The 24,202-nt window shown below is 37.5% G+C and overlaps 1 protein-coding gene across 1 annotated transcript; it reads left to right on the top strand.

Moving 5' to 3' along the window:
- Positions 1-650: 650 nt before the first annotated feature.
- Positions 651-22,370, top strand: CCSAP (centriole, cilia and spindle associated protein). The gene is made up of 5 exons (XM_056814630.1): positions 651-1,195; positions 2,183-2,926; positions 9,739-9,866; positions 11,132-11,409; positions 18,021-22,370. The coding sequence occupies exons 2-5, from the start codon at positions 2,352-2,354 to the stop codon at positions 18,195-18,197; spliced, it is 1,158 nt and encodes a 385-aa protein (XP_056670608.1). The 5' UTR covers positions 651-1,195; positions 2,183-2,351; the 3' UTR covers positions 18,198-22,370.
- Positions 22,371-24,202: the final 1,832 nt, after the last annotated feature.

Here is a 24,202-nt window from a genome sequence, read left to right as displayed (position 1 = left end):
TAAAATCCTAGGGAGAAAAGAGTATTAAAGAGAAGAGGAGGGTTGACAGTGTCACTCCATGCAGAGAAGTCAAGAAAGGTGAGGTTTAAACAGTTCATTAGATTTGCCAAGGATGAGATTTACAGGAACTTTGGAGAGAGCAGTTTGTTTGTAACAGTTTGTCATGAATTGTAATAGAGAGGAGATTTCAGAATTTTAGAATGGATCTCCAAAGGGTGTTGACTTAATAATGTAGGTGAAGCATGCTGAACCTCAAGTCAGGAGAAATCTATTTTTGTGATATTCCTGACACATTAGTACCCTTATTGTGGACCAAGACACAACTTCTGGGAGTCCAAATAGCCTCATCTATAAAGTGAAGGAATTGGATTAGAATCTGATCAAATACAAATGACTAGATGACCTCTAAAGTTCCTTCCATATTCTATGAGGTGCTGTTAACTATTTCACAGCCAAGAAAACTCAAAGGTCTCTGGCCAGTAAGTATTCAAAGTCCCACTACAGGTAAATGGTAGAACCTAGAATGGAAAACAGAATTCCTCACTCCAAGTCCTATTCTTTCATTAAACTCCTTCCTGCAAATCGACATTGGCCGCAGTTTAGGTGGCTACCCAATTCAAATAAGGAACACAGGCAAGATGCCTTGGAATACCCACATGGGGAAGTCAGAGAAGGTGATCTTTACTTGTCATTCATTTTAGTGAGTCAGAAGGACCTTCTGCAGCATCATCTAGATGACTTAAAGGGGGTTTCTAGTAAGGATGTGGGGAGAGCTGGGAGATCTCTTTATGGGGTACTTTGGAAGAAGAGGTCAGTGGCCTAGGGCTGGAACTCCCTGGAATCTGACAAAAATATCCATCTCTTCATCTTTCCAGAGTGAACTCAGACATGAATTCATTGCCACCCCCAAGGAGGACGGCAAGGGTTGGGGGTTGGAGGGGGTTGGGGAAAACGTGTGGAGGGAGGCGTTTGTTCCGGGAGGGATTTAGGCGGCGCTTTCGCTTCTAATCTGCTTCGAGAACATCTGCCGCCGCTCCACTTGTCGGTGACATCTTGCTATGGTGGAAAGGTTTGGAGGACTGGGTGCTACGAAGATCCGCCGTTGTTAGCATCCAATTCGCTTCTACCTTTGGCAGAGGGCGCCGAACTCGAGTAGAAGAAAGGGAGACGATCCAGAAAGGTTCGGGTGAAGAAGGTAAAATGCAACCCCTTTCTCCCCTCCCCAAACCCCCAATCTCAACCTCCGTCCAAATAATCATGCCCCACATCCCCCACTCTACGTAATGTTCCTTGCATCCAAGACTCTGCTGGCCTTCCAGATGCATTCTCTCAGCACCCCGCCGGACACCTGTCTCTCCGAGGTGTCACCGTTTCCCACTGCCTCTGCCCATCCCTGCCACCTCCTCATCCTGCCGGGTTCTATGTCACCCCCTCCCCCAAGCTCCTTCAGGGCCATCGTCATCCCTCATCTTCCTTCCAGGCATCCTCTTCCCCACAGAATGCTCCTTATGCAAAGCAGCCTCTCCTCTGGATCCCAAGTGACAGCCACCCGTTCCTCCTCCTCCTCCTCCTCCTCCTCCTCCTCCTCCTCCTCCTCCTCCTCCTCCTCCTCCTCCTCCTCCTCCTCCTCCTCCTCCTCCTCCTCCTCCTCCTCCTCCTCCTCCTCCTCCTCCTCCTCCTCCTCCTCCTCCTCCTCCTCCTCCTCTTTCCTCCTCTTCTTTCCTCCTCCTCCTCCTCCTCCTCTTTCCTCCTCTTCTTTCCTCCTCCTCTTCCTCCTCCTCGCTTCCTCCTCGGTACCCAGACACCCTGACCTTTTCCTCCCCTTCTATAGATATGTCCTCGGCCAGTGCAGCGCCCTTCCTTTCTCTCTGCCTGCCTCTCTCTCATCCATCTCCATTCCTCCTTTGCCCGGATCAGAGGAGGCCTGGGCAGCCTTCTACAGCCCAGAGTGGCAAACGCCTTTTCCTCCTCTCTTTTTCCACTCCCAAGGCTCCTCCCCCAGGCTTACTCCGCCATATCCTCCTCACTCCGGCCCAGGCCCAGTCCAGCCCCGGTCTCCGCCTCTCCGGGGCGGGGCCCCGAACTTTTAAATGTAGCGGCGGGAGATGGTGGTAAAGCGCTATGTGGGAGGGGCTGGTATGTGCCCAATAGTGACTGGAGTTGTTTCTCTTTGGTCCCGGAGGCTGGGGCGCGTCGCAGGTGGACCGAGAGTACAAGGAAGCAGCTGCCACCGAAAACTCTCCTTGGAATAAACCTGTGGAGGAGGAAAGAGGAGAGAGAGGCGTCGGAAGAGGAAGGGAAACCGCGGCCGGGGGCCGGCTGGCCCCGCTGGCTCCCGCCGGGCGGGGACCATGCATTGTGGGAGCAAGGTGAAGAGCGAATACATGAAGCGCTACAAAGACCCCAAGTGGGACACATGTGGCCCGTGCTACCGGGAGCTATTGCATTATCGCCTGAGCCGGCGGCTACTGGAGCAGACGCACAACCCTTGGTTATGGGACGGCTGGGGGCCGTCCAGCAACTCGGACGATTCCTCATCTTCTGGAGGTGGTGGGGCCTCCACGCCCCTGGGTCCCCAGGGAGCTTCGGCCCCTTCTCCACCCCAGACTCCCCTCAAGCCCGAAAGAGAGGGAGAGGAACTCGGAGTGGAAGAGAAAGGGGCCGAGGCATCCGAGGATGAGGACGCTGCCAGCCCTCCAGGTAAGTGGTTGGTTGTTCCTCGGCGGATGATTGGGGCAACCCTTGTTTTGGAAGATGACAGTTTAGTAGGGCGCGTTCTTGTTTATCTGTTACTTTCTGAGATCGGAGCTGGAGGGGGAGAGGAGGATTTTTCCCCCCACTCTTTACTTCCTTCTCCTTCCCATCATACCCAGTCACCCCGGACCCCAAAACTCACCGCCCCCACCTCCAGCCCAGTCAACGCATGACACTACTTGTTAACTAGGTGTACACCCTTGGTAAGTAAGATGGAGAGATCGGTCTTCTCCCCCTGTTGCCCTAGTAAGGTTGCTTTGTATGTTATCTTATTAATTTGGTTGTTGCTTGGCTACCCTCACAAACCTCCTCTGCTTCTAGGTTCCTAAAGAACAATAAGAAGCTTGTCTAAACAGTCATTTTGTTCCTGAATCTTGTGTTAATGGTTCTAGAGGGTTTGTTGTGGAGAAAGAATCTGAAAGACAGTAATTTGTTAGATAAAATCAGGAGGGCAAAGAGTCAGGGATGATTCCAGGTTGTTTATTTGGGTTGAGATGCGGCAATACACAGAAATAGGGAATTTAGCCGCAAAACTTTACTTATAGTCATCTTTAGTGATCTTCCTTCCTTCCTTCCTTCCTTCCTTCCTTCCTTCCTTCCTTCCTTCCTTCCTTCCTTCCTTCCTTCCTTCCTTCCTTCCTTCCTTCCTTCCTTCCTTCCTTCCTTCCTTCCTTCCTTCCTTCCTTCCTTCCTTCCTTCCTTCCTTCCTTCCTTCCTTCCTTCCTTCCTTCCTTCCTCTCATTCTTCTCTTTCTTTTTCTCTTTTATAACTCACTCACCTCACCAATGTTGTTGAGAGGAAATGCTAAATGACATTTTCTACCTATTTGCTTGTTTTAGGGTTAACTGAAGAAAGGAAGAAAGACTGCTTTCCTTGTCTTATTACTAGTTTGAACCACACCATATTTCACTGGATTATGTTATTTGTATTGTTTTCTGATAATTTTCTATGTAATTACAGATGAGAATGTTAAGATCTAAAGAATATAAGTGACTTGGCCCAAGAACATAGAGTTAGCATAGCCTGGAATAGAAACTAGGTCTCATGACATTTAGACCTGTGTTCTTTGTGTTCAATCAGAGCTTAACCACATTTTAAAGAATATATTTTATTTTTCCAAATTGCATGTAAAAACAATTTTTAACATTTATTTCTTAAAAATTTGAGTTCCTAATTATCTCCCTTCCCCCCCCCCCCCCCCCACAATTTGTTTTAGGTTATATATGCTTAATTCGATTTTAAACTCCTTAAGGGCAATGACTGATGTCCCCTCCCCCCTCTCTGGATGGAGAGCTTGAAGCTTGTTACAAGTCCAAGGCTGATTAAATGCTGTGTATTTTGGGGTGACTGGGTTTGTTCTCATTGCTAACAATCAAAAAAAGTATAGATTGACTTAAGATCACCTTTGATCTTAAGGAACATACTTGAGAAATCTGGATTTATATCATAGGTAATTTTGCAAAATGAATGCACACATTTAATGTAAGGCAGCTCTTGGTGGAGCAGAAAGACCATTAATTTAAATATCATGAGACCTAATTTCCATTCCAAATTAGGCTAACTCTGTGATCTTGGGCAAGACCTTAAACTCTTTACATCTTAATTTTCTAATCTCTGATACCATCATTATCTTAGATCAGTGTTCTCCCAAGTAGGGAGGCACCAGCTTGAAACTAAGGGGTGTGTGATCACAACTAATTGGAGAGTAGGTTCACATCCCACCCTTTCTTCAATAGAAAGTCTTGGGCTTTGTTTGCAATAGGGCCACATCTACCCTTGCATTGCTGCTTAAGTTACAGAACCCTTCTCTTTTATGGGTTGTGGTGGCCCTTCAGTGTTAGGTTAAAACTTAGCCACCTTCCTCTAATCTTAAAAAAAAAATACAACCTTTCTTATAAAATGGCTCAAGAAGGAAGAAAAAAGCAGGCAAAGAGCCAGCGCATAGAGAGTGATATGTAGTGTGACAAATGGAGGCTTTAGGCAAGGATGGGTTTTTGTAGTAAATTCTGAAGACTAAATATATTAAAGCATTTACATTCTCTGAGACAGTTCACAGGATATACTTACAATCTAATCTTTGTAATTGTGAGTTTACAAAGATTAGATAGATTTTGAACCTCTTTATTAACTGGAATTGGAGAAGGCACCTGTCTGGCCTTCCTTCCTTGAGTGTTTCCAGTGACTCCCTGTTGTCTCTGGGCAGTTAAGTGGAGTAGAGGATAGAATACTGGGTCTAGGAATAAGGAGGACTTGAGTTCAAATCCAGATACACTCCAACTAGTTGTGAGATCTTGGGCAAGTCATTTAATCTTTACCTCAGTTTCTTTAACTGTAAAATGGGGATTATAATAGTACCTACCTCAGAGTTGTGAGGATCAAATCGATACTATTTATATAGTGCCTAACATAGTGCCTGACACTGTATAAATACTTATTTCCTTATCCATCTAGAATAAAATTACAAATTCTTCAGCCTGGCACTAAAAGCCCTCTCTAATTGGCCTCTACCCTGTCTTTCCTGCCTGATTTCAAAGTATTCCTATTTAAGCCAAATTGGTCTACTTAATATTTTTTAAACTCATCACTCACATGTCTAGCTTCCAAGTCTTCTAAGTTAAAGCTTCCTTCTCATGCCAGAATGCTTGCTTTCCTTCAAGGTCAGCTCATGTGCCAGTTCTTCCAGGAAGTCTTATCCTTAATAGTTGTCAGTGCTCTCTACTTAGTCTAAAATTGTCTTATATTTATTGGTTTGTTTACATGTTTCCCGCCCTCCCCCCACCCCCTTCAGTAAACTCCTCGAAAGCAAACCGATGTGTGGGGTGATTAAGAGGATTAGAGAATAACTCAAATGAGGTTTAGAACTTGGGTGGCTTGGAAGGATGGTAATGCTCTTAATATAGTTACAGGGAAGTTTGGGAAAGGTAGGGATTGGAGGAACATGGGAGCAATTGGGAGTTTTGCTTTGGACATGTGTTTGAAATATCTGTGGGACAGGTAGTTTAAAATGTCCAGTAGGAAGTTGGTGATGATGGGAGACTGGTGCTCAGGAGAAAGAATAAGGCTGGTTATCCAGATTTGGTAGTCATCTGCATAGAGATGATCATTGAAGCCATGGAAGCTGATCAGATCAACAAATGAGTGAATATAGAGAAAAATTAGTGGGTGTGGCAGATAATGATTTTGAAAAGGAATTTTGATAATGAGTGTTCCAGAAGGAAGAGAGCTAGGAGAAAATATTGTTAGGAAAACACCCAGAGGACACAATATGTTCAGGAGGAGGGTCAATAGTATCAGATTTTGCTAAGATAATTGAGAATTAGCCATCAGATTTGATAATTAAAAGCTCACTGATAACTTTAGAGATGGTTAGTGACAAGGATGAAACTAAGATTGTAAAGAATTTAGAAGAGTGAGAAGAGAGAAAATGATTGACATTTTCAAAGCAATTGAGCTGAGAAAGAAGAGAGATAGATATAGGATGATAGCTAGTTAGGGTAATGGGGTCTAGCAAGTTCCTGCCCCTAGTTTTTGGAATAAGTGGAAGGAGGATCATTTTATGTGGAATACTTACTTTTGGATTACCAACTTTTGTCTTTGTCCCTGTCTGCCAGAATGACAACTTGCTAATGATCAGGGCAGAATCTAAAACTTGCCTTCTTAAATTGACTCATATGTGAGAAAATTATCTTGTTTTTGTTTAAAAATTATCATTTTTATTATCACATTTTATTTAAATTATTTTACTATGACTTGAAGCTGTTTTTAATGAAAGAGTTGATCTAAAAAATCATTAAATATTGAGAAAAGAGTTCTCACAGGCAAAATAGGATCCACAAACCTTGTTTTCTTATCTCATTCCAAGATAAAATGTACGAGCTGCTCAGTTGTGTGCAGAGCTTTTTTCTTTTTTCCCTTAGGTTTTTTTGGGGAAAGGGGGAATAAAATGTTTTATTTTGCACCTTACACCACCACTTTTTTTTACCACTTCTTTTCTCATTTATTTATACTTTATTTTTATTTTAATAACAAATTTTCACATGTTTTCTGAAGTTATATGATCCAAATCATCTTTTCTTCTCTCCCTCCTCCCAGAGCTGACACACAATTCAATCTGAATTATACATGTATTATCACACCAAACATTTCCATATTATTTGTTTTTGTAATTTGAATAATCTTATAAAACCCTAAAATGTATATCCAAATAAACAAGTGATAAATCATATACTTCCAGCTGCATTCCTATTCTAACAGTTCTTTCTCTGGAGGTGGATATCGTTCTTTTTCATTAAGTCCCTCAGAATTGTTCTGGATCATTGAATTACTGTTAGTAGCAAAGTCTATCCCCTTTGACCAGTGTATGTACAATGTTTTCTTGGTTCTTCGTATTTCTTCATCAGTTCACGTAGGTCTTTCCAGCTCTTTCTGAAATCATCCTGTTCCTCATTCCTTATGACACAATAGTATTCCATCACCACCATATACCACAATTTGTTCAGCCCATTCACCAATTGAGGAATATCCCTTTAGTTTCTAATTGTTTGACACCACAAAGAGAGTAGCAATAAACATTTTTGGACAAACAGGTCCTTTCCCATTAAAAAAAAATCTCTTTGGGATACAGACCTAGTAGTGGTACTACTGGATCAAAAGGTGTGCATTATTTTATAGCGCTTTAGTCATAATTCCAAATTGCCTTCCAGAATGGTTGGAGCAGTTCACAACTCTACCAGCAATGTATTAGTGTCCCAATTTTGCCACATTCCCTCCAACATTTATCATTTTCTTTTACTGTCATATTGACCAATTTGATAGGTGTAAGGTGGTACCTCAGAGTTGTTTTAACTTGCATTTCTCTAATCAAGAGAGAGAACATTTTTTCATATGATTATTGGATAGCTTTGATTTCTTCATCTGAGAGCTGCCTATTCATGTCCTTTGACTTATCCACTGGGGAAGATGACTTGGATTCTTATAATTTTGACATAGTTCTTTACATATTTGATAACTAAGACCTTTATTAGAAGAATTTGTTATAACTGCCCCCCCCCATTTGTTGTTTCCCTTCTAATCTTGCTTGTATTGGTTTTGTTTGTACAAAACCTTTTAAATTTAATATAATCAAAATTATTCATTTTACATCATGTAATATTTTTCATCTCTAGTTTGCCCATAAATTCTTCCCTTCTCCATAGATTCTACCATCTATTAAATTTTGTTTAAAAATTAATTAATTTGTTTATTACCTTAATCTCATTTTGCGAGTAGAAAATTTCTAATATTAGTGTCAGTTCAACACTTAAGTGTCTACTATGGTCAAGGTAGTTGTTGGAGATATAATATGTCAAAATAAATCTGTCCTTGATACTATCAGTTTAGTGGGGGTAGAGTGGGGTTGGTGTGGAATATTAAGAGCAGGGATGTAAATTGTAATGAATTCAGGTTAGAAAGCAAATGAGGATTTTGGAAAATGCTTTAAAATTGGAAAAGGGAGAAACTGCTTTCATTTTGAATTCAGTTTTGGAAGGTTTCACAGAAAAAAAGTAGCATCTATGTTGGATCTTGAAGGGAAGAATTAAAAGGAAACAGATGACAATGAGGAATCTTGTTTCAAACATAGAAAATGTAAACAAAGGCAGAAAGAAGATAAGAGATGAAGAGTAGTCAAATTTGAGATAAAGCTGGAGTAGGTAGGTTTGAGTCATTTTGTGGAGGACTGTGAATGACCAGGACCATTAGTTTAAACCAAATATGGTATTAATACCAAATATGGTAGGCAAAAGAGGGAGTCACTGAAGGCATTTAAATAGAGGAGTAAGATGATCATAATGGTGCATTAGGAAGATTACCCAGGCACATATGGAGGATGGACTCTAGGCAGGAAAGCCAGTTAGGATACTGTTCCAGGAGTCTAGGTGAGAAGAACTTAAGGCCTCAACTGTGGTGATTGGAATAAGAATGGAAGTCTATAAAGGGTGTACCTTTATACTACTATGAGAGACTGAATACTCATTTGGATAGACCATGGACTCAAATCCCTCATAATCCATCTTTTGGAAAGTGTTCTGTTGTATAGGTTAGTAGTATTCAGATATGGGGATAAACTTCCAACCTGGTATCTATATCTTGGGAATTCACAACTGGTTAGCTGAAATGGTAACCATGGAAATGCATCCATTAATAAAACAGTTGAACAGTTGTAAAATTAAGGAATCAGCAAACCTGTAATTTTAATTCAATAATCTTCTAGGAGAAAGATTGAAACTGCAAGTAATTTTGTTTTTAATATGTTAAGATGCTAATCATGTAGAAAATTTTTCTCTGAAATAAGATACTAAGATAAGACATGCCTCTCCTTGAGCAATATCAATATTGGTGATAAAGAGTAAAACCTTTGTTTTTTTGTTTTGTTTATATTTGCAAAGGACTAGAATTGGGCTTCAATAATAAAAAGAGAACTGGACTTGAAGTCAGAGTCATGGGGATCAGTTCTAGTTCTCTAAGCCTCAGTTTCCTCATTTGTAAAATGAGGATACTATAATGTACCTTTTATTGCTACTTAGGGGTTGTTAGCATAATGTTTTTGTAAACTGCAAGTGGTATCTATCCAAATATGAGTTATTATTGTTATGTACTAGGCTGAGACTTCTCTGTTTCTATCTTGGATGTCACTATTTGGTTAATCTCCCATGTTAGTACCAAATATTGTAGGTTTTTGTTTTCTCCTTCTCTTCTTCCCTCCTCCCTCTTCCCTAATTATATTTTTAATTCTACCATATCTTATTCATTTTCATTTCTACTGTCTTCAGATCCTATTACCACCTTCACTTTTCAGTAGTTTTCCAACAGGTTGTCTTGCCTCCATTTTATCTCACTTCTAATTAATTCTTCATATGATTGTCAGGTTCATCTTATGCATAGATCTAATGATATTCTCTCTACTTAAAAACCCTTTAATAACTTCTCATTGTCTTAAATTCATAGCCTGGAATTCAAGGCCCTCCATGATTGGGGTGTATATGATTCTACCCTTCTGGCCTTATTTCAGATTCCCCTCGATATGCATGCTTTAGCCAAACTAGACTTGTGCTATCCAACTTTTGCCTTCACTAGTATGTTCCCTAACTCTGTCATGTCCTCCATCTATTTGTGGAATTTCTATCCCTTTTTTAGGACCCATCTTTAAATGGTGCTTCCTCCAGAAGCATTTCCCAATTCCTAATCTCTTCCCCTTCCTGTCACCCTCTTGAAACCTCAAATTTGGTTTTTGGTTTTCTACATCTCTTTGTGTGCATATATATCATTTTGTATTCTAACTATTCATGTTTGTGCTCTAAACAATTCCCTACTAGACTGTGAGCTCCACGAGGGGAGAGAAGTTGTCTTGTTTTTCTTTGTATCTCCTAAACTCTTTAGCATAAGTGAATGACGTATAATAAATAAATTTTTATTCTAGTTGTTGAAGTTGATTTCATTTTCAGGATTGGGAGTCTAGTTCTCATTCAGCAACTCATTCTTTCAAGTTCTTTGCATTTAATGAAGAGATTTATGTTCATAGAAAATCAAATTTATATTATTTTAACATACTATTCTATCTTACTACATTCCTCAAGATTTTTCTTTTAAAAATGAGATAAACTCGTGTTAAAAAATTTTAAATTATATATATAAATTCTCCCCCATTAACATATTTATTTTTTCTCCTATATTTTTTTCTCCTTTCCTCTAAAGAACAACAAAAAGAAAACTTAAAAACCTAATCAATAGCCATGTCCAAAAATGCAAATCTCATTATTCTGTATTTTGTGTTTAAATCTGTGTCGGGAGATAGGTACTGTGCTGCATCTTCAATCCTCTAAAATTGTGGTTTGTCTTGCATTAATTAGAGTTCTAAAATCTTTTGAAGTTATTTTTTCTTTATAATATCATTATATAAGTGGCTCTTTTGGTTCTTTTTACTTCATTCTGCATCACTAAATTTCTTTTTCTAAGAGAAGGTGTGTATCTAGCTAAAGTTAACTCAGATAGTTACTTGCTAAATCAGTGGTGTCCATGTTTTTTAATTAGGTATGTAAATTTATATGTAATCAGATCAGGAAGACCCATGTTTAAATCCATTGATACTTACTAGCTGTATTACCTTGGGCAAGTCACAGCTTGTTTTTCTCAATTTCTTCAACTGTAAAACTGGGATCATAATAGCACCTACCTTGCCAGGGTTTTTGTGAGAATCCAATGAAATAAAATTTGTAAAGTGCCTAGCCTAGTGCATGGTACATAGTAGGCACTACATAAACAATAGCAATTATTATTAATTTCCTTTTCCTTTAGACCTCTAATTATAATATATGTGCATGTTTTTTTTTATTTTTTTAAGAAACACCAGGGAAAGTCACACAAGAAAAAGATAAACAGCAAATGGAAGTGAAAAAAGAACAGATAGAAGTGAAAGACAAACTAATGGATAACACAGATCATCCTCGACAACGTGCCTTGCTTTCTGGAGCTGATAAGAAAACAGCAAAAAGTCCTCAAAGACCAAGTAAAACAAAAGAAGTCAAACATCCATTTGCTCTTTATGGCTGGGGGGAAAAACAGACCGATACTGGGAGCCAGAAAACACATAATGTATGTGCTTCTGCTCCAGAACAACAGGTAAGTTCCATTGGGCACTGAGCTCACTTTTCTACCTCATCTGGCAAAATTCATACCATAAAGCACTGTTTTCCATTCAGTGTCCTGGGACATTCCTATGTTAATCCTTTTGGGCCTTGGGATACAACTGGATTGGATGGCCCAGCAGTGTCCAGAGCTCCAAAGGGTGTATGCATGTATGTATAAGTCTGTACAACAGTCAAAAAAGTCCAGTTAAGGGGGCAAGCTAGGTGGCTTAGTGGATCAAGAGCCAGGCCTAGAGATAGGAGAGGTTCTGGGTTCCTATCTGGCCTCAGACTTTTCCTAGCTGTGGGACCCTGGGTAAGTCACATTGCCTAGCCCTTATAACTCTTCTGCCTTAGAATACAATACACAATATTGATTCTAAGATGGAAGGTAAGATTTTTTTTGTTGTTGTTTAAAGCCAGTTATATGAAAAAGAATGTCCACCTCCAAAGAAAGAATTTTTTGAGTCAGAATGCAGATAAAAGTATACTATTTTCCATATTAGTTTATGTTTTTATTTTGAGGTTTTATATAATTATTCTCTTACAACAATGACCAATATGGAAGTATGTTTTGTATAACAACACATGTATAATCCAGATCTAATTACTTACTATCTCCAAGAGTGGTGAGGGAAGGGAGGAAAGAAGACAATTTGGATCTTATAAGGTCAGAAAACCTATGTTGAAAATTGTTATATGTAATTGGGAAAATAAAATCTTTTTAAAATACAGTGCTTTAAGGCTTGTACTTTCTTCCTAACTTCTTCCCTAACTGTGGGATTAGGTAGAACAAGTTATTTTTCCCATTTTAGAGGTGAGGAAAACCAAGACACCAAGAGATAAGATAGCTTGCCCATAGCAAACACTACTAAAGAGTTGAGATTCAAGCCTAGGGTCCCCTGATTCCAAGTCTACTCTTTTTGGCTCTACCAAATTATTTCTTCTTTTCTCCATGCAGTTAGCTTAGGAAAAGGATGTAATGAAATCATAAACCCAGGAAAGGAAAGGCTCTCTAGGGCTCAGAAAAAAAAATGGTAATGGATTCTGGGTAGGAAGGCCCAAGTAGAATAAGCAAGCAGGGACCTGCAAACTGGAATGAGTAAATGAGAAAGCAATGTTGACTCCAGAGTGGAGAGACTGAAATTCTCTGGTTTGACTTTATTCTCTTTACTGAATGTAGATTGTCCAGAGACAGCTAGCAAGTGTCTGTATGTAAGAATAGAGAGACCGTTAGAGTTTCCAGAAGCTCCTTGTTAGAGTATTTATTGTATCAGAGAGAGAATTTCTAAGGATTAAGTTACAAGTAGGTGGTTGCTGTGAAGACCTTTGGTGTCACAAAGTACTGAATTTTCTTTAACCTTCTTTGTCTATCTTTTTTTTTTTTATTGAGAGTGGAGTCAAGAAGGTGAATGCTAATGGTTTGTGTGTACACAGGCATGTACTTGCTCTGTGTGTGTTGTTAAAATTAAAATTAAATTAGTTTCTCTACTAAAAGTATTATATTTTTAGAGGTTTATTAAAGATTATTAGAATTAAGAAATAAAGAAAATACAAAATAAGAAAGCAAGTGCCTAGGCACAGAGCCCATTCACAGACTTACATCTTGCCTGTGTGTGCTTAGAAGTGGAAACTGAGAGAGCAAGTAGGTGGTACAGTCAGTTTAAATACCCATTTTGTTCTTGGCCCAGGTGAAGAACTCAGGTGAGATTTTAGGGAATTCTGGGAACTACCAAGGACTTCTGGGAATTGAAGTCTGGGGTTCAAATCTCAATTTTTACATTGTATGTGTGTATGTGTATGGCCTTTGTTTCCTTCAAAACCAACAACTGTTGCAGACACCAGAAACAACCTCCTAGGATATTAATTCTGTCCTTTAGCTTTGCTAAGCTAGCCATATTGTTTGTTGAATATTGGTGTCATAATGAGAAATATTAATATATCATCTCATAACCCATTAGTTACTGACCCTCAAATTAAAACTTTTTTTAGTTTTTGCTCAGATATCTAGGATTACTCATTTATTGACTCATTTATTGTAGCTAACATGTTTAACTTCCAAGAATTTGTTTTCCTATACCATGATTAGATTTACTTTTATATATTCCTAACTTGATTCATTGTACTCTTACACTTTAGTCTTTATTCACCTTATGAGTGGGTCACAAGGACCAATTTTTGTGTATCCTGGTTTCTAGGTAGTTTTTTAATTGCAAAATTTTATTTAATTAATTAAGGATATTTTCCCATGGTTACATGATTCATGTTCTTTCCCTCCCCTACCCCCCAGCCAACATGCACTTCCACTGAGTTTTATTTGTGTCATTGATCAAGACCTATTTTCATATTATTGATAATTGCACTAGCATGATTGTTTAGTCTACATCTCCAATCATATCCCCATCAAACCATGTGATTAAGCAGTTGTTTTACTTCTGTATTTCTACTTCCACAGTTCTTTCTCTGGATGTGGATAGCGTTCTTTCTTATAAGTCCCTCAGAATTGTCCTGGATCATTGCATTACTGCGAGTAGAGAAGTCCATTACATTTGATTGTACCACAGTGTATCCATCTCTGTGTATAATGTTCTCATGGTTCTGCTCCTTTCGCTTTGCATCAATTCCTGGAGGTTATTCCAGTTCACATGGAATTCCTCTACTTTATTATTCCTTTGAGTACAATAGTATTCCATCACCAACATATACCACAGTTTGTTCAGCCATTCCCCAATTGATGGGCATCCCCTCGTTTTCCAATTTTTTTGCTACCACAAAGAGCGCAGCTATGAATATTCTTGTACAAGTCTTTTTTTCTATATTCTCTTTGGGGTATAAACCCAGCAGTTCTATGGCTGGATCAAAGGGCAGGCAATCTTTTAGTGCCCTTTGGGCAAAGTTCCAAATTGCCCTCCAGAATGGTTGGATCAATTCACAACTCCACCAGCAATGAATTAATGTCTAAGGGGAAAAATCTTAACAGGTCAAATTTCATTAGTAACAGGAGTCCTTCGTAGCTTCACAAAATACTTTCAAACCACAGCTGTGATGGTCTTTTAAAAATGTTATCTAGACATTTTAGTAAAGAATTTACTACATGGAATGAATAATGTGACAAATTTTACCTATAGCATTTGGATATTTCTAGTTAATTTTGTTGGACTATAATCTTTTTTTTTTCCACTTTATTTCCTCCATGATTTTTATTTTATTTTATTTTATTTTTTAAATATTATTTTATTTGGTCGTTTTCATACATTATTCACTGGAAACAAAGATCAAAGATCGTTTTCTTTTCCTCCCCCCCCCCCCCCCCCCCCCCCCCCCCGCCTTTCCCTCTCCCATAGCCGACGCATGATTCCACTGGTTATCACATGTGTTCTTGACTCGAACCCATTTCTCTGTTGTTGGAATTTGCATTATAGTGTTCATTTAGAGTCTCTCCTCAGTCTTATCTCCTCCAACCCTGTAGTCAAGCAGTTGCTTTTCAGTGGTGTTTTTACTCCCACAGTTTATCCTCTGCTTGTGGGTAGTATTTTTTTTTTAAATCCCTACAGATTGTTCTGGGAAATTGCATTGATACTAATGGAGAAGTCCATCACCTTCAATTATACCACAGTGTATCAGTCTCTGTGTATAATGTTTTCCTGGTTCTGCTCCTTTCGCTCTGCATTACTTCCTGGAGGTTGTTCCAGTCTCCATGGAATTCCTCCACTTTATTATTCCTTTTAGCACAATAGTATTCCATCACCAACATATACCACAATTTGTTCAGCCATTCCCCAATTGAAGGGCATCCCCTCATTTTCCAATTTTTGGCCACCACAAAGAGCGCAGCTATGAATATTTTTGTACAAGTCTTTTTGTGTTGGACTATAATCTTAAGAATTTAATTGGCTGATTAATCTATATTGTATCTGAAATACATTTACATTGACTTCGAAATAGGAATAGGCAGAGTTCTGAACATAATCCAGTGAAGTTACTCTGGGTAACTCTCAGTTTCTTCTGAAAATGGGAGAGTTGGACTAGATGGCCTTTCTGGTCGCTTTTAGTTACAAATATATGATCCTAAAGGCTTCCAGGCTAGGTTGTGGGATAATTTTCTTTGGATGGTTTCAGGGCTGTTCTGCTCTAAAAAGCCTATGAAATTCATATTGTTATTTCTTCTTTTTTAAAGTTTTGTCTAATGCTTTTTAAAAAATCCATTATTTCCTATTTACCTCCCTGTAGAACCTTCTCTCTTTACAAAGAAAAGTAAGCAAAACAAACAACGTATGAACTCTATCTGATAGTGTTTACCTGGAGTTTTACCCTACTTCTGAGAAGAGGGAAATATAGTTCATCATTAGCTTTCTAGAATCAAAAACTGTGTTGGGATTGAGGCATGAACAAGTCATGTGAAATATAAGGATTTTATCCATAAGTCTGGCACAGGATTAGATTGCATGTAAGAGTCAGCCTTTGGGTACATCTATAATATTTACATGATTTGTTCATTCAGGATCAAGAGTTTTCTTTCAGAGAAGCAAAAGCAAAATTGCTCCATTCCTCAATGGAGTCAAATAAAAACATGCAATTAGATCAAGGGTACTCCAAAAAGAGACACTGGGGAAGGACCAGACTAGTTCATATGAAACTAGCAGCATGGTGACATACTTTAGTTTACACCTACTGCATATCTTGCCATAATATCCACCCTGATAAGAAAAAAATGTCATTTACCCTCCCATTTTGTGAAGGTGTCTGCTAAGGCACAGCTATCAAAAACAAAGCAACAAACTCATTGCCAAAGACACTATCCTTGCCCTTTTATTTTCATATGTTGAGTAGATTGGTTTAATAATAAGCATATGCATGGGAGAGCAGTGGATAAAGTGCCAAGCCTAGAGTATAGCTATCCAGCAGCTATATAATGTTCTTTTGTGGGTCCACCACCTGAAAGGGAGTATAGAGACTGAGGAAATATGGGTGGAAGGGTTTAAGGATTAATGGAGAAAGAACACGAGGAGAGAGAAGAAAGACACAGAGACGAAGGCTTCAACAATACGGGATTCAGTCTGTCATGCTCCTCTGATGGTAAAAGAGAGACACATGCAGGTGAATCCAGTTTTTATTGCAGAATCAAGGAATGGGGAATGGGAGGTAGTTAATGATGAACATATGATATGGTAGAGAATTTAACATTTGCTCTGTTAACAACCACAAGATCAAAGAGGTGGAGGCTAAGACAAAGTAGAAGTTAGCACCCTGCCCAGAAGTCCAATTGACCTTTGGACTGAAGGCTTGGGGAGTGGTCCGCATACCAGAAGATTAGAGTTTCACTTTGTCACAAGGATCAAGAAATCAGTCATGTGAAATATAGAGATTATATCCATAAATCTGATACATGAGCAGATTGCTCATAAGACTTCAGCCTCTGGGTACATCTATAATATTTACATGATTTGTTCATGCCTGGATCCCAACAAACTGGTAACTTCCTAGGTGGTATAGTAGATACAGTCCAGTGGAACAGTGGAAAGAGTACCAGATCTAGAGATAGGAAGATCTGAGTTCAAATTTGTCCTCTTACACTTACTTAGCTATGTGACTTGAGGCAAGTCATTTAACCTGTTTTCCTGTTTCCTCCTCTGTAAAATGGGTATGATAATAATAGCACCTACTTCCCTTGGTTGTGAGAATCAATGAGATAATGATTGTAAAGCATTTAGTACAGTGCCTGGCACATAGCAGACACTATATAAATGTTAGCTATTATTGTTATCTGAATTATGGTGTATTTTATTATTGCTTCCCCTTATATTACTGTAGTAATTATTGTAAAGAGTGTTATCTTGGTTATGCTTTCTTCAAACTTACATTTTTTTTTCTAGCTAGTAAAATCCCTGTGTGTTTTATGAATCATGACAACTAGGATTCTTTTCAGTTCTGAAATTCACTAAATTCAGTATAAGACAAATAGGCATGATGAATTCTAGTGCTTCTTTCACATAAGTTCTCCAGTCAGGTTTTTAATTGCATTTTCAGAAATCTGGACCTGTGAAAATAAACTCTTAGGACTTTTTGGACTGGACCTACAATTTTATGGAACTGCCAATGAGGGTATTCCATCTACCAAAGCTGATTGGCAACTGCTTTTCAACTTAATCTTGGAGAATTTTCTAGAGCACTGAGATGTTAAGTGATTTGCCTAATGATATATTGCCAATATATGTCCCAGGATACACTTGAACCCTAGGTCTTTGACTCTGAGGTAGCCTCCTTTTTGTGCCTCCTTATTAATTTCCTTAATTTATTAACTTTTGGGGGGTTTCTTGTTTGTTTGAAGCCTGTGATTTCCTTAGTGTGGAGTATTCTTGGCAATTCTTTTTCAACTTTAAAATAGTCTCAAGAGGGTTGCTTGCCACCTCAGAAGGTTAAATGACTTTCCACTATCTCATGTTGCTTCTCCTATTTGTTAAATGCTCTTAAATTTTTATTTGACTTTGTTCTATTTCGTGAATCAGCAGATTAGATTCAAGAAAAAAATAGCTTTGACTAAAATAGTATCTTGTCGATGCCAAGGCAATTTAATTTATAATACTTATTTTTTTTAAACCTTTACAGATTCATGAGTCAGCATTACGAGCCAAGAACAGAAGACAAGTGGAAAAAAGAAAACTGGTCAATCAGAGACAAAGAGCCTATTCTGTAGATGTGCAGAAACCCAGAAGGAGCAAGCCTTCCTCTTCAGATAGTCCATGGATGACAGAGTACATGAGATGCTACTCAGCAAGAGCTTGATGAAAGAAAAATGTGCTTAGATGACCTCATTAAAAACAGGACATTGGTTTGGGAAACACAATGATTATGGAAGGGTTTGTTTAGAGAATTCCCAAAAGAGTGTTATTTTCGTGTATTCTGATAACCTACCTCCGTAGTAGGGTGGATAGCCGAAGCCATAGACATTTGAAGTTATTCATGGTGATCATTTTCTAGGTCTTTGGTATTCTTGTGTTTTTGAGGCATTTTTATCTTAGGAGCAAATGGCACAAAATGCCTTTTTAGTGGCAAGATTTATAAGACGCTTAGTAATTGGTTTTTCATAATTATAGACAGAGCCCATTCTTATGAACATCCACAAACCCTGTAGAAAGTAAGATGGTTCCATTTTTGGACTTAACACGCCTGTTTTCAATTACATGAGTGGAAGAATCAATAGTAAAAGAGCGATCATTCCTGAGAGCTATTCTGATCCCTACCATCTTGTGAAATGAGTTCTGGTAAAAAGTTCTATTTAGCTTATTTCTCTATTAATTCATTATCATTTCATGTGGACAAGTAACATTTAAACTTGGCTAGGGTTTAATCTCATTTTTTCTCCTTGCTGGTTTGGGCACTTAATCGATTTAATAATCCTATTCCTATTGAGAGATCTGTGCAATGAATATTTTAGGGTAAGACTGAAGGATTTTTTTGAGTCAAAGACTGCCACAAGTTAAATTTTCTACTGCAGAACTTTAAGAGCACACTACTGATGACTTAATTACTTGCTGAATCTGACTTGTGGCCCTATTTTAATCATGTATTTTTGACACTTGTATGACAACTGGTTTTTAAGAATAAATGGGCTTCAGAGCAGTAAATTTTAGAATTTGTACTCAAAGTTAGAATACATTTGTAAGTATTGAAGTTCTGGATCTGATCAGAAATGGGAAATTGAAGAAATGATGTCAGCAGCCTCATTTCCACTTGCATTGCTTTTCTTCTTCAGAACAAATTCAACAGTAAGCAAATGTTGGCTTTTTTACAGTGTTCCTCAAACTTATGAATTCATTGGCATTCCTTATTGATATTCTTATATCATGATATATCTCAGGGAATGATTATGTGTTTCCCTGCATATGTATAAGAATTCAAGAGGAATTATCTTTCTTTGGAGCTCCAAAATGTCCTTAATAAGTATAGTTTTCAGCTAAGTCTGAATATGGCTTCTTTTTCTATCCATTAGGGATGGAGACCTGATTATGGGATCTGATTATTAAAGATCCTTGAAGGAAAAGGGAAAACCCCACATATGTAGCTCTAGCAGCAAGCATGAACAAGAATTATGTGTTATTATAACAGGTGCTTTTAGATGTGAGACTAAATATTCCCAAGTTTTTATTCTCAGTCTTTAGAACAATGCCAACAACTATAGTGTATATATTCACACTTTATGATATTTTTTTCTTTCCTCATTTGGTCTTTAAATATATTCTACTTGTTTAGTTATAAATATGTTAGGTTTTGAAAGCTGATTTCTAAATAGTAATAGACTTTCTGCTTAATTGTGCTTTTTGATCTTTATATGGTTTTGAGGTTCATTCACTTGTTCAGAGAGCTGTCTGTGCCAGTCATTGAACCATATGAGTTAAATCAAATCTCTTTATTCTGTATATCATTACCAAAACCAAATCACCAATGCATGTCAGCACTTCTGGTAATAATCCTTTAAAATCATTATTCGTTTATTAAGCCGTAAACATTGGAAGTACCAAATGTCCAAAGGAATGTGGCAATGAGTGGTAGTTATGTAAATGGATGTAAAATTCAGTGTTCTCACATGGTCAGGTTTAGTAATCAAGCTTAAACTTTTCATATTGCATCTGACAATCAGAAAGTAGCACTGTGAAGTAAGGTAGAATTGAAATGTTTAAAAATAGCCTTAGAAATTTCATTTTCAAATCAATTTTTTAAAAAAAAGTCTTTTCTAGTCTAGAAAACTGACTTGCCTGTAACTTAGTACCAAAAATCCAGACAGACTCACAGAAAACTAAAGGCTAAAAATGACCAAAATAATTTTGTTCAAAAACTACCAGAAGCAAAAAGATAAATATGGTTTTAATTGTATTTTTGATACCTACTACTAACTTACACTGATTTCTTTAAAAGTGGCTATAATAATCCTGTCAGTTTTTTAGGGGTGGGTGGGTGGAACACTAATTCAACTCTCCTTTCATTAGATTACAATTTATGACACTTTTTCTTAGGCTTTGAAACAATTCTGTGATCATGCAATTTTTTTTCCTTTCTTATAAACAAAGATAATTTCCCATGATGCTATTACCAGTTCTCTGTGATAACTTATTAGAAAATAAAGTAATGTAAATAAATTCACATGGAAGAAGTCTGAGACTGAGAATGGGATCTTTTAAAATATAGAGGAAAAGATATTTAAAGGAGAAAATGTTGCTATGAGATTCCCCCTCTCCAATTTTAGCTTTAATATTTTAGTTAAAAAAAATCTTTGTTAAAAATCTTTTGCCATCAGTGTGCTCCTTTCCTTTTGCTGAGCTCCTTTTTCCTTCACCTTCAACGTAGTAATAGAATTTTGAAAGCAGTGGCAGCTGTGTGGGTAAATAAAAGTGACTATTTTTCCTTCTCTCCCTGTTCCTTAAAACTTAAAGAACAAAACAAAACAATAACAGCAACAATCTAATAGTGTATTAAAAACAACAACAACAAACTCTTCTCATGGCTCTTTATCTAGAAAATTTTATATACTACTCTACCTATTATTTTTGTATGTTTTTGGTCTAATGTGTTAATGAAATATATGAAATTCAATGCCCTTATCGTAATGAAAATACTAATGAATAGAAGACTCAGATGGGTCTTTAACTTATTTGAAGATAGAATTATAGACTCTTGAGTGGCTGCTCTAGTTTGACTTTGCTTAGGTTTTATGTGCTTGGATTAGATCCAAAATCAGTTGTTAAAACTGAAAGGGAATGATAATAGTGTGCCTTGTTTGGGGCCACTTCTCTGTTTTAGAAAACAGCTAAGTGATGTCAAGGTAAGGTTCAGTTTAATGATGTGGCTACTGCAAATTGATTGTCTAAAAGGAAATGATCCCACATAATATGCTTTACAAAATGAGTCTTACTACATTATTTACCCCCAATGTCTAAGATGAACCAATTTAAACTCTTGGAGAGCTGGGAACACAAATTCCTAGTGAAGCATCATGAAAGTCAGTCATATTTATAAGTATCCAAACTGTTAATAGGTAAAACTAGAGACACAAAGTACTTCTGAACTGAAAATTCTTTTTTTAGTTGAATGTCAGTGAAAAATTGGGTTTTGCATTTCATTAGTTTTTGAAGCCACACAGTGAGGTTTGCTTAGTTTGAATGTTGAGTTTGCTCAGTATCAAACTTGCAGTCTACTATGATCTGTGTAAAGACCTTGTTATAATTTGTCTCTGACACCAGATAAAATACATAAAAGAAATCAGCATGCTTGCTTCAAAACTCTGCTTTCAAATTGCTTTGCTATTGTTTTTATAAATGCCACAGGATGACAGGACATTTTAGTGCATGATTATGCTCAATATTAAACCATCATACAGGAAGTACTGTTTAGATTTAAGACCAATAATGATCCCCTTCTTAACACTTGTGGAGAAATTTGGGTGGTTCTCAATTCCAAATTGTTATTTTTTTAAATAATCTATACAGCTTGGAAATTGTTCAGGGAATGAAAATATTCTAAGCCCCAATGCTCTTTCTAGGAAAGAAAAAAAAAACAAATGCTTATACATTCTTAAACAAGAGACCTTTTGAATGATCATTTTATTATTGATAATAGTGACAAAAAGTTCTTAGCTATTTTAAGGGCACTCAAAGGATATTCATGATTTCCTATTTCAATTTCAGTAGACCATGCATTGGATGTGGTCTTTTAATGAATAAAAAGAAGGAAAATTGTCACCCCCTACCCCTAAACCCCGCCTTTTAAAGCACTGCATTCACTTTAAATTTTAAGAAGTAAAGGCTAGACTAATCATCAAGTTCTGGCAATGCGAATTTCAGGTTTTACTTTTCTAAGAGAATAGAATGGATTGTTTTTAGCTTCTCTGATATTGTATTTACTTGTATAAATGTGAATAAAATTAATACTACCAGTAAAGAATTATAATTTTGTGAAAAACAATTCTGAGTTGGTGTATGAATGGTTGAATATTAAAACATCAGAATTTTTAATTTTAATGTTAAATTTTGTTTATTGATGCTTTATTTTTTATACAATGCAGTCTGCTTTATAAGCAGTCTTCTTGGCTCTCCTTGTTACCATCCTCAGTTGAATCTGTATAAGGCTGTTTGTCCCTGAAGATTTTATCAAACTATGTACAAAGACAGATTAAAAAAAAAATCTTTCAATAAGGAAATATTTTGGACTTCACACCAATCCAACACACTCATGACTTCCTTTTCTGGACAATTTTTACACCAACTTTCATGAATCCCCTACAAGAGGAAATAGCCAATAAATATCTTTCCACTTCAGATGTGAACTAACTGTACATGGATTACCCTAAATTTTTCTATTTTTTAAAATCTCCCTCTGATTTGCTCCCTTCTCCCTGTTTCCACCTTTGTCCTCTTCCCTTCTCTCCCTCCTTGTCCTCCCCAGCTGGATATATGGCTTTTAAAAAAAATTATAAAGATTGTTTAAAAAATCAATTACATGGAATAACATTTCCACATAAGTTTTCTGAAGTTATATGATCCAAATTGTCTCTCTTCCCTTCCCTCTTCTTTCCCATCCCAGAGCTGACAAGCAATTCAATCTGGGTTATACATATATTATCATGCAAAATATTTCCATATTGTTCATTTTTGTAAGAGAGTAATCGTATAAAACCAACCCCCACAAGTAAAACCTAAATAAACTAATGAAAAATCAGATGCTTTCATCCACATTTGACTACAACAGTTCTTTACCTGGAGGTGGACAGCTTTCTTTGTCATCAGTCCCTCAGAATTATCCTGGATCATTGCATTGCTGAGAGTAGCTCAATCTATCACGGTTTATCCAAAATACTGTTACTCTGCACCATGTGTTGGTTCTGATCATTTCACTCTGCATCAGTCCAGCTACGGGCCTTTTAAAATTATTTTAAAAATCTGTTTTCTAGACAGTATAAGTTTTACAAACTTTCTTACTATCTTTTTATCACAGGCCATGAAGCAGCACAAGTTTATTGAGTTCTTATTTACAGGGCAGTAAGCTAGATGCTGGGGATACACAAAATCAAGAAAGGTATAGATCCTGTCCTCAAGGGGGTTATATGAGGATGAGACAAAGATGAAACAAAGTGGAATGTAACAAAAAAGAAAGTCCAGAAAAAGTACCATAAGAAATTGGAGAAAGCCGAGATTACTTTTAACATGGGGAAAGGGGAGCAAGATTTTTGTGGAAGTCTTATGGCACCTGATTTTTGCCCTAAATTAGAAAACGGAGGATATTGTTAACAGAAAGAGATCAGGGTGGAGTTGAACATAAGGAATCTCAGGCCTGGGGGGCAGCTTAAATAGACACATACCCATGGACCTCTTCTACAAAGGAGTGGTGTGGGGAAGGAGGTATCTTTGTATCTCTTCTTTGGGGCCAGGCTTAGTCTTTTAAATTGTGCAATGCTCAGTGTCAGTTTTTTTTTTTGTTTGGTTTTGGTGGTATTTTCCTGACTGCTTACTTCACTTTGCATCAGTTCATTTAAGTCTATGCTTTTCTGTATTCTACATGTTCCTTGATTCACCGTAACATTACATTGCAATCCTGTGCCAAAGTTCTTTAGCCTTTTCCCAAAGCATGGCTATCTTCATTTCCTATTCTTTGCTACCACAAAAAATGCTGCTACATAGATTTTGTTGTATAGAAAGTCTTTTTTAAAAGCCTTTACCTTCTTGGTACTAATTTTGTGAAGAGTAGCAACAGCTAGGCAATCAGGATTAAATGACTTGCCCAGGGTCCCACAGCGAGGA

Source organism: Monodelphis domestica, chromosome 2 (genome assembly GCF_027887165.1).
Source record: "Monodelphis domestica isolate mMonDom1 chromosome 2, mMonDom1.pri, whole genome shotgun sequence".
Taxonomy (NCBI): domain Eukaryota; kingdom Metazoa; phylum Chordata; class Mammalia; order Didelphimorphia; family Didelphidae; genus Monodelphis; species Monodelphis domestica.
The sequence above is the reverse complement of the archived record's forward strand: the minus strand, read 5'-3'. Positions and strand labels throughout refer to the sequence as shown.

Coding starts and splice junctions, on each gene's coding strand:
- CCSAP (XM_056814630.1), top strand. CDS start 2,352: ATGCATTGTGGGAGCAAGGTGAAGAGCGAATACATGAAGCGCTACAAA. Junction 2,927..9,738: donor TCCAGCCCAGTCAACGCATG/ACACTACTTGTT, acceptor TTAAATTCATAG/CCTGGAATTCAAGGCCCTCC. Junction 9,867..11,131: donor TCCAACTTTTGCCTTCACTA/GTATGTTCCCTA, acceptor TATTTTTTTAAG/AAACACCAGGGAAAGTCACA.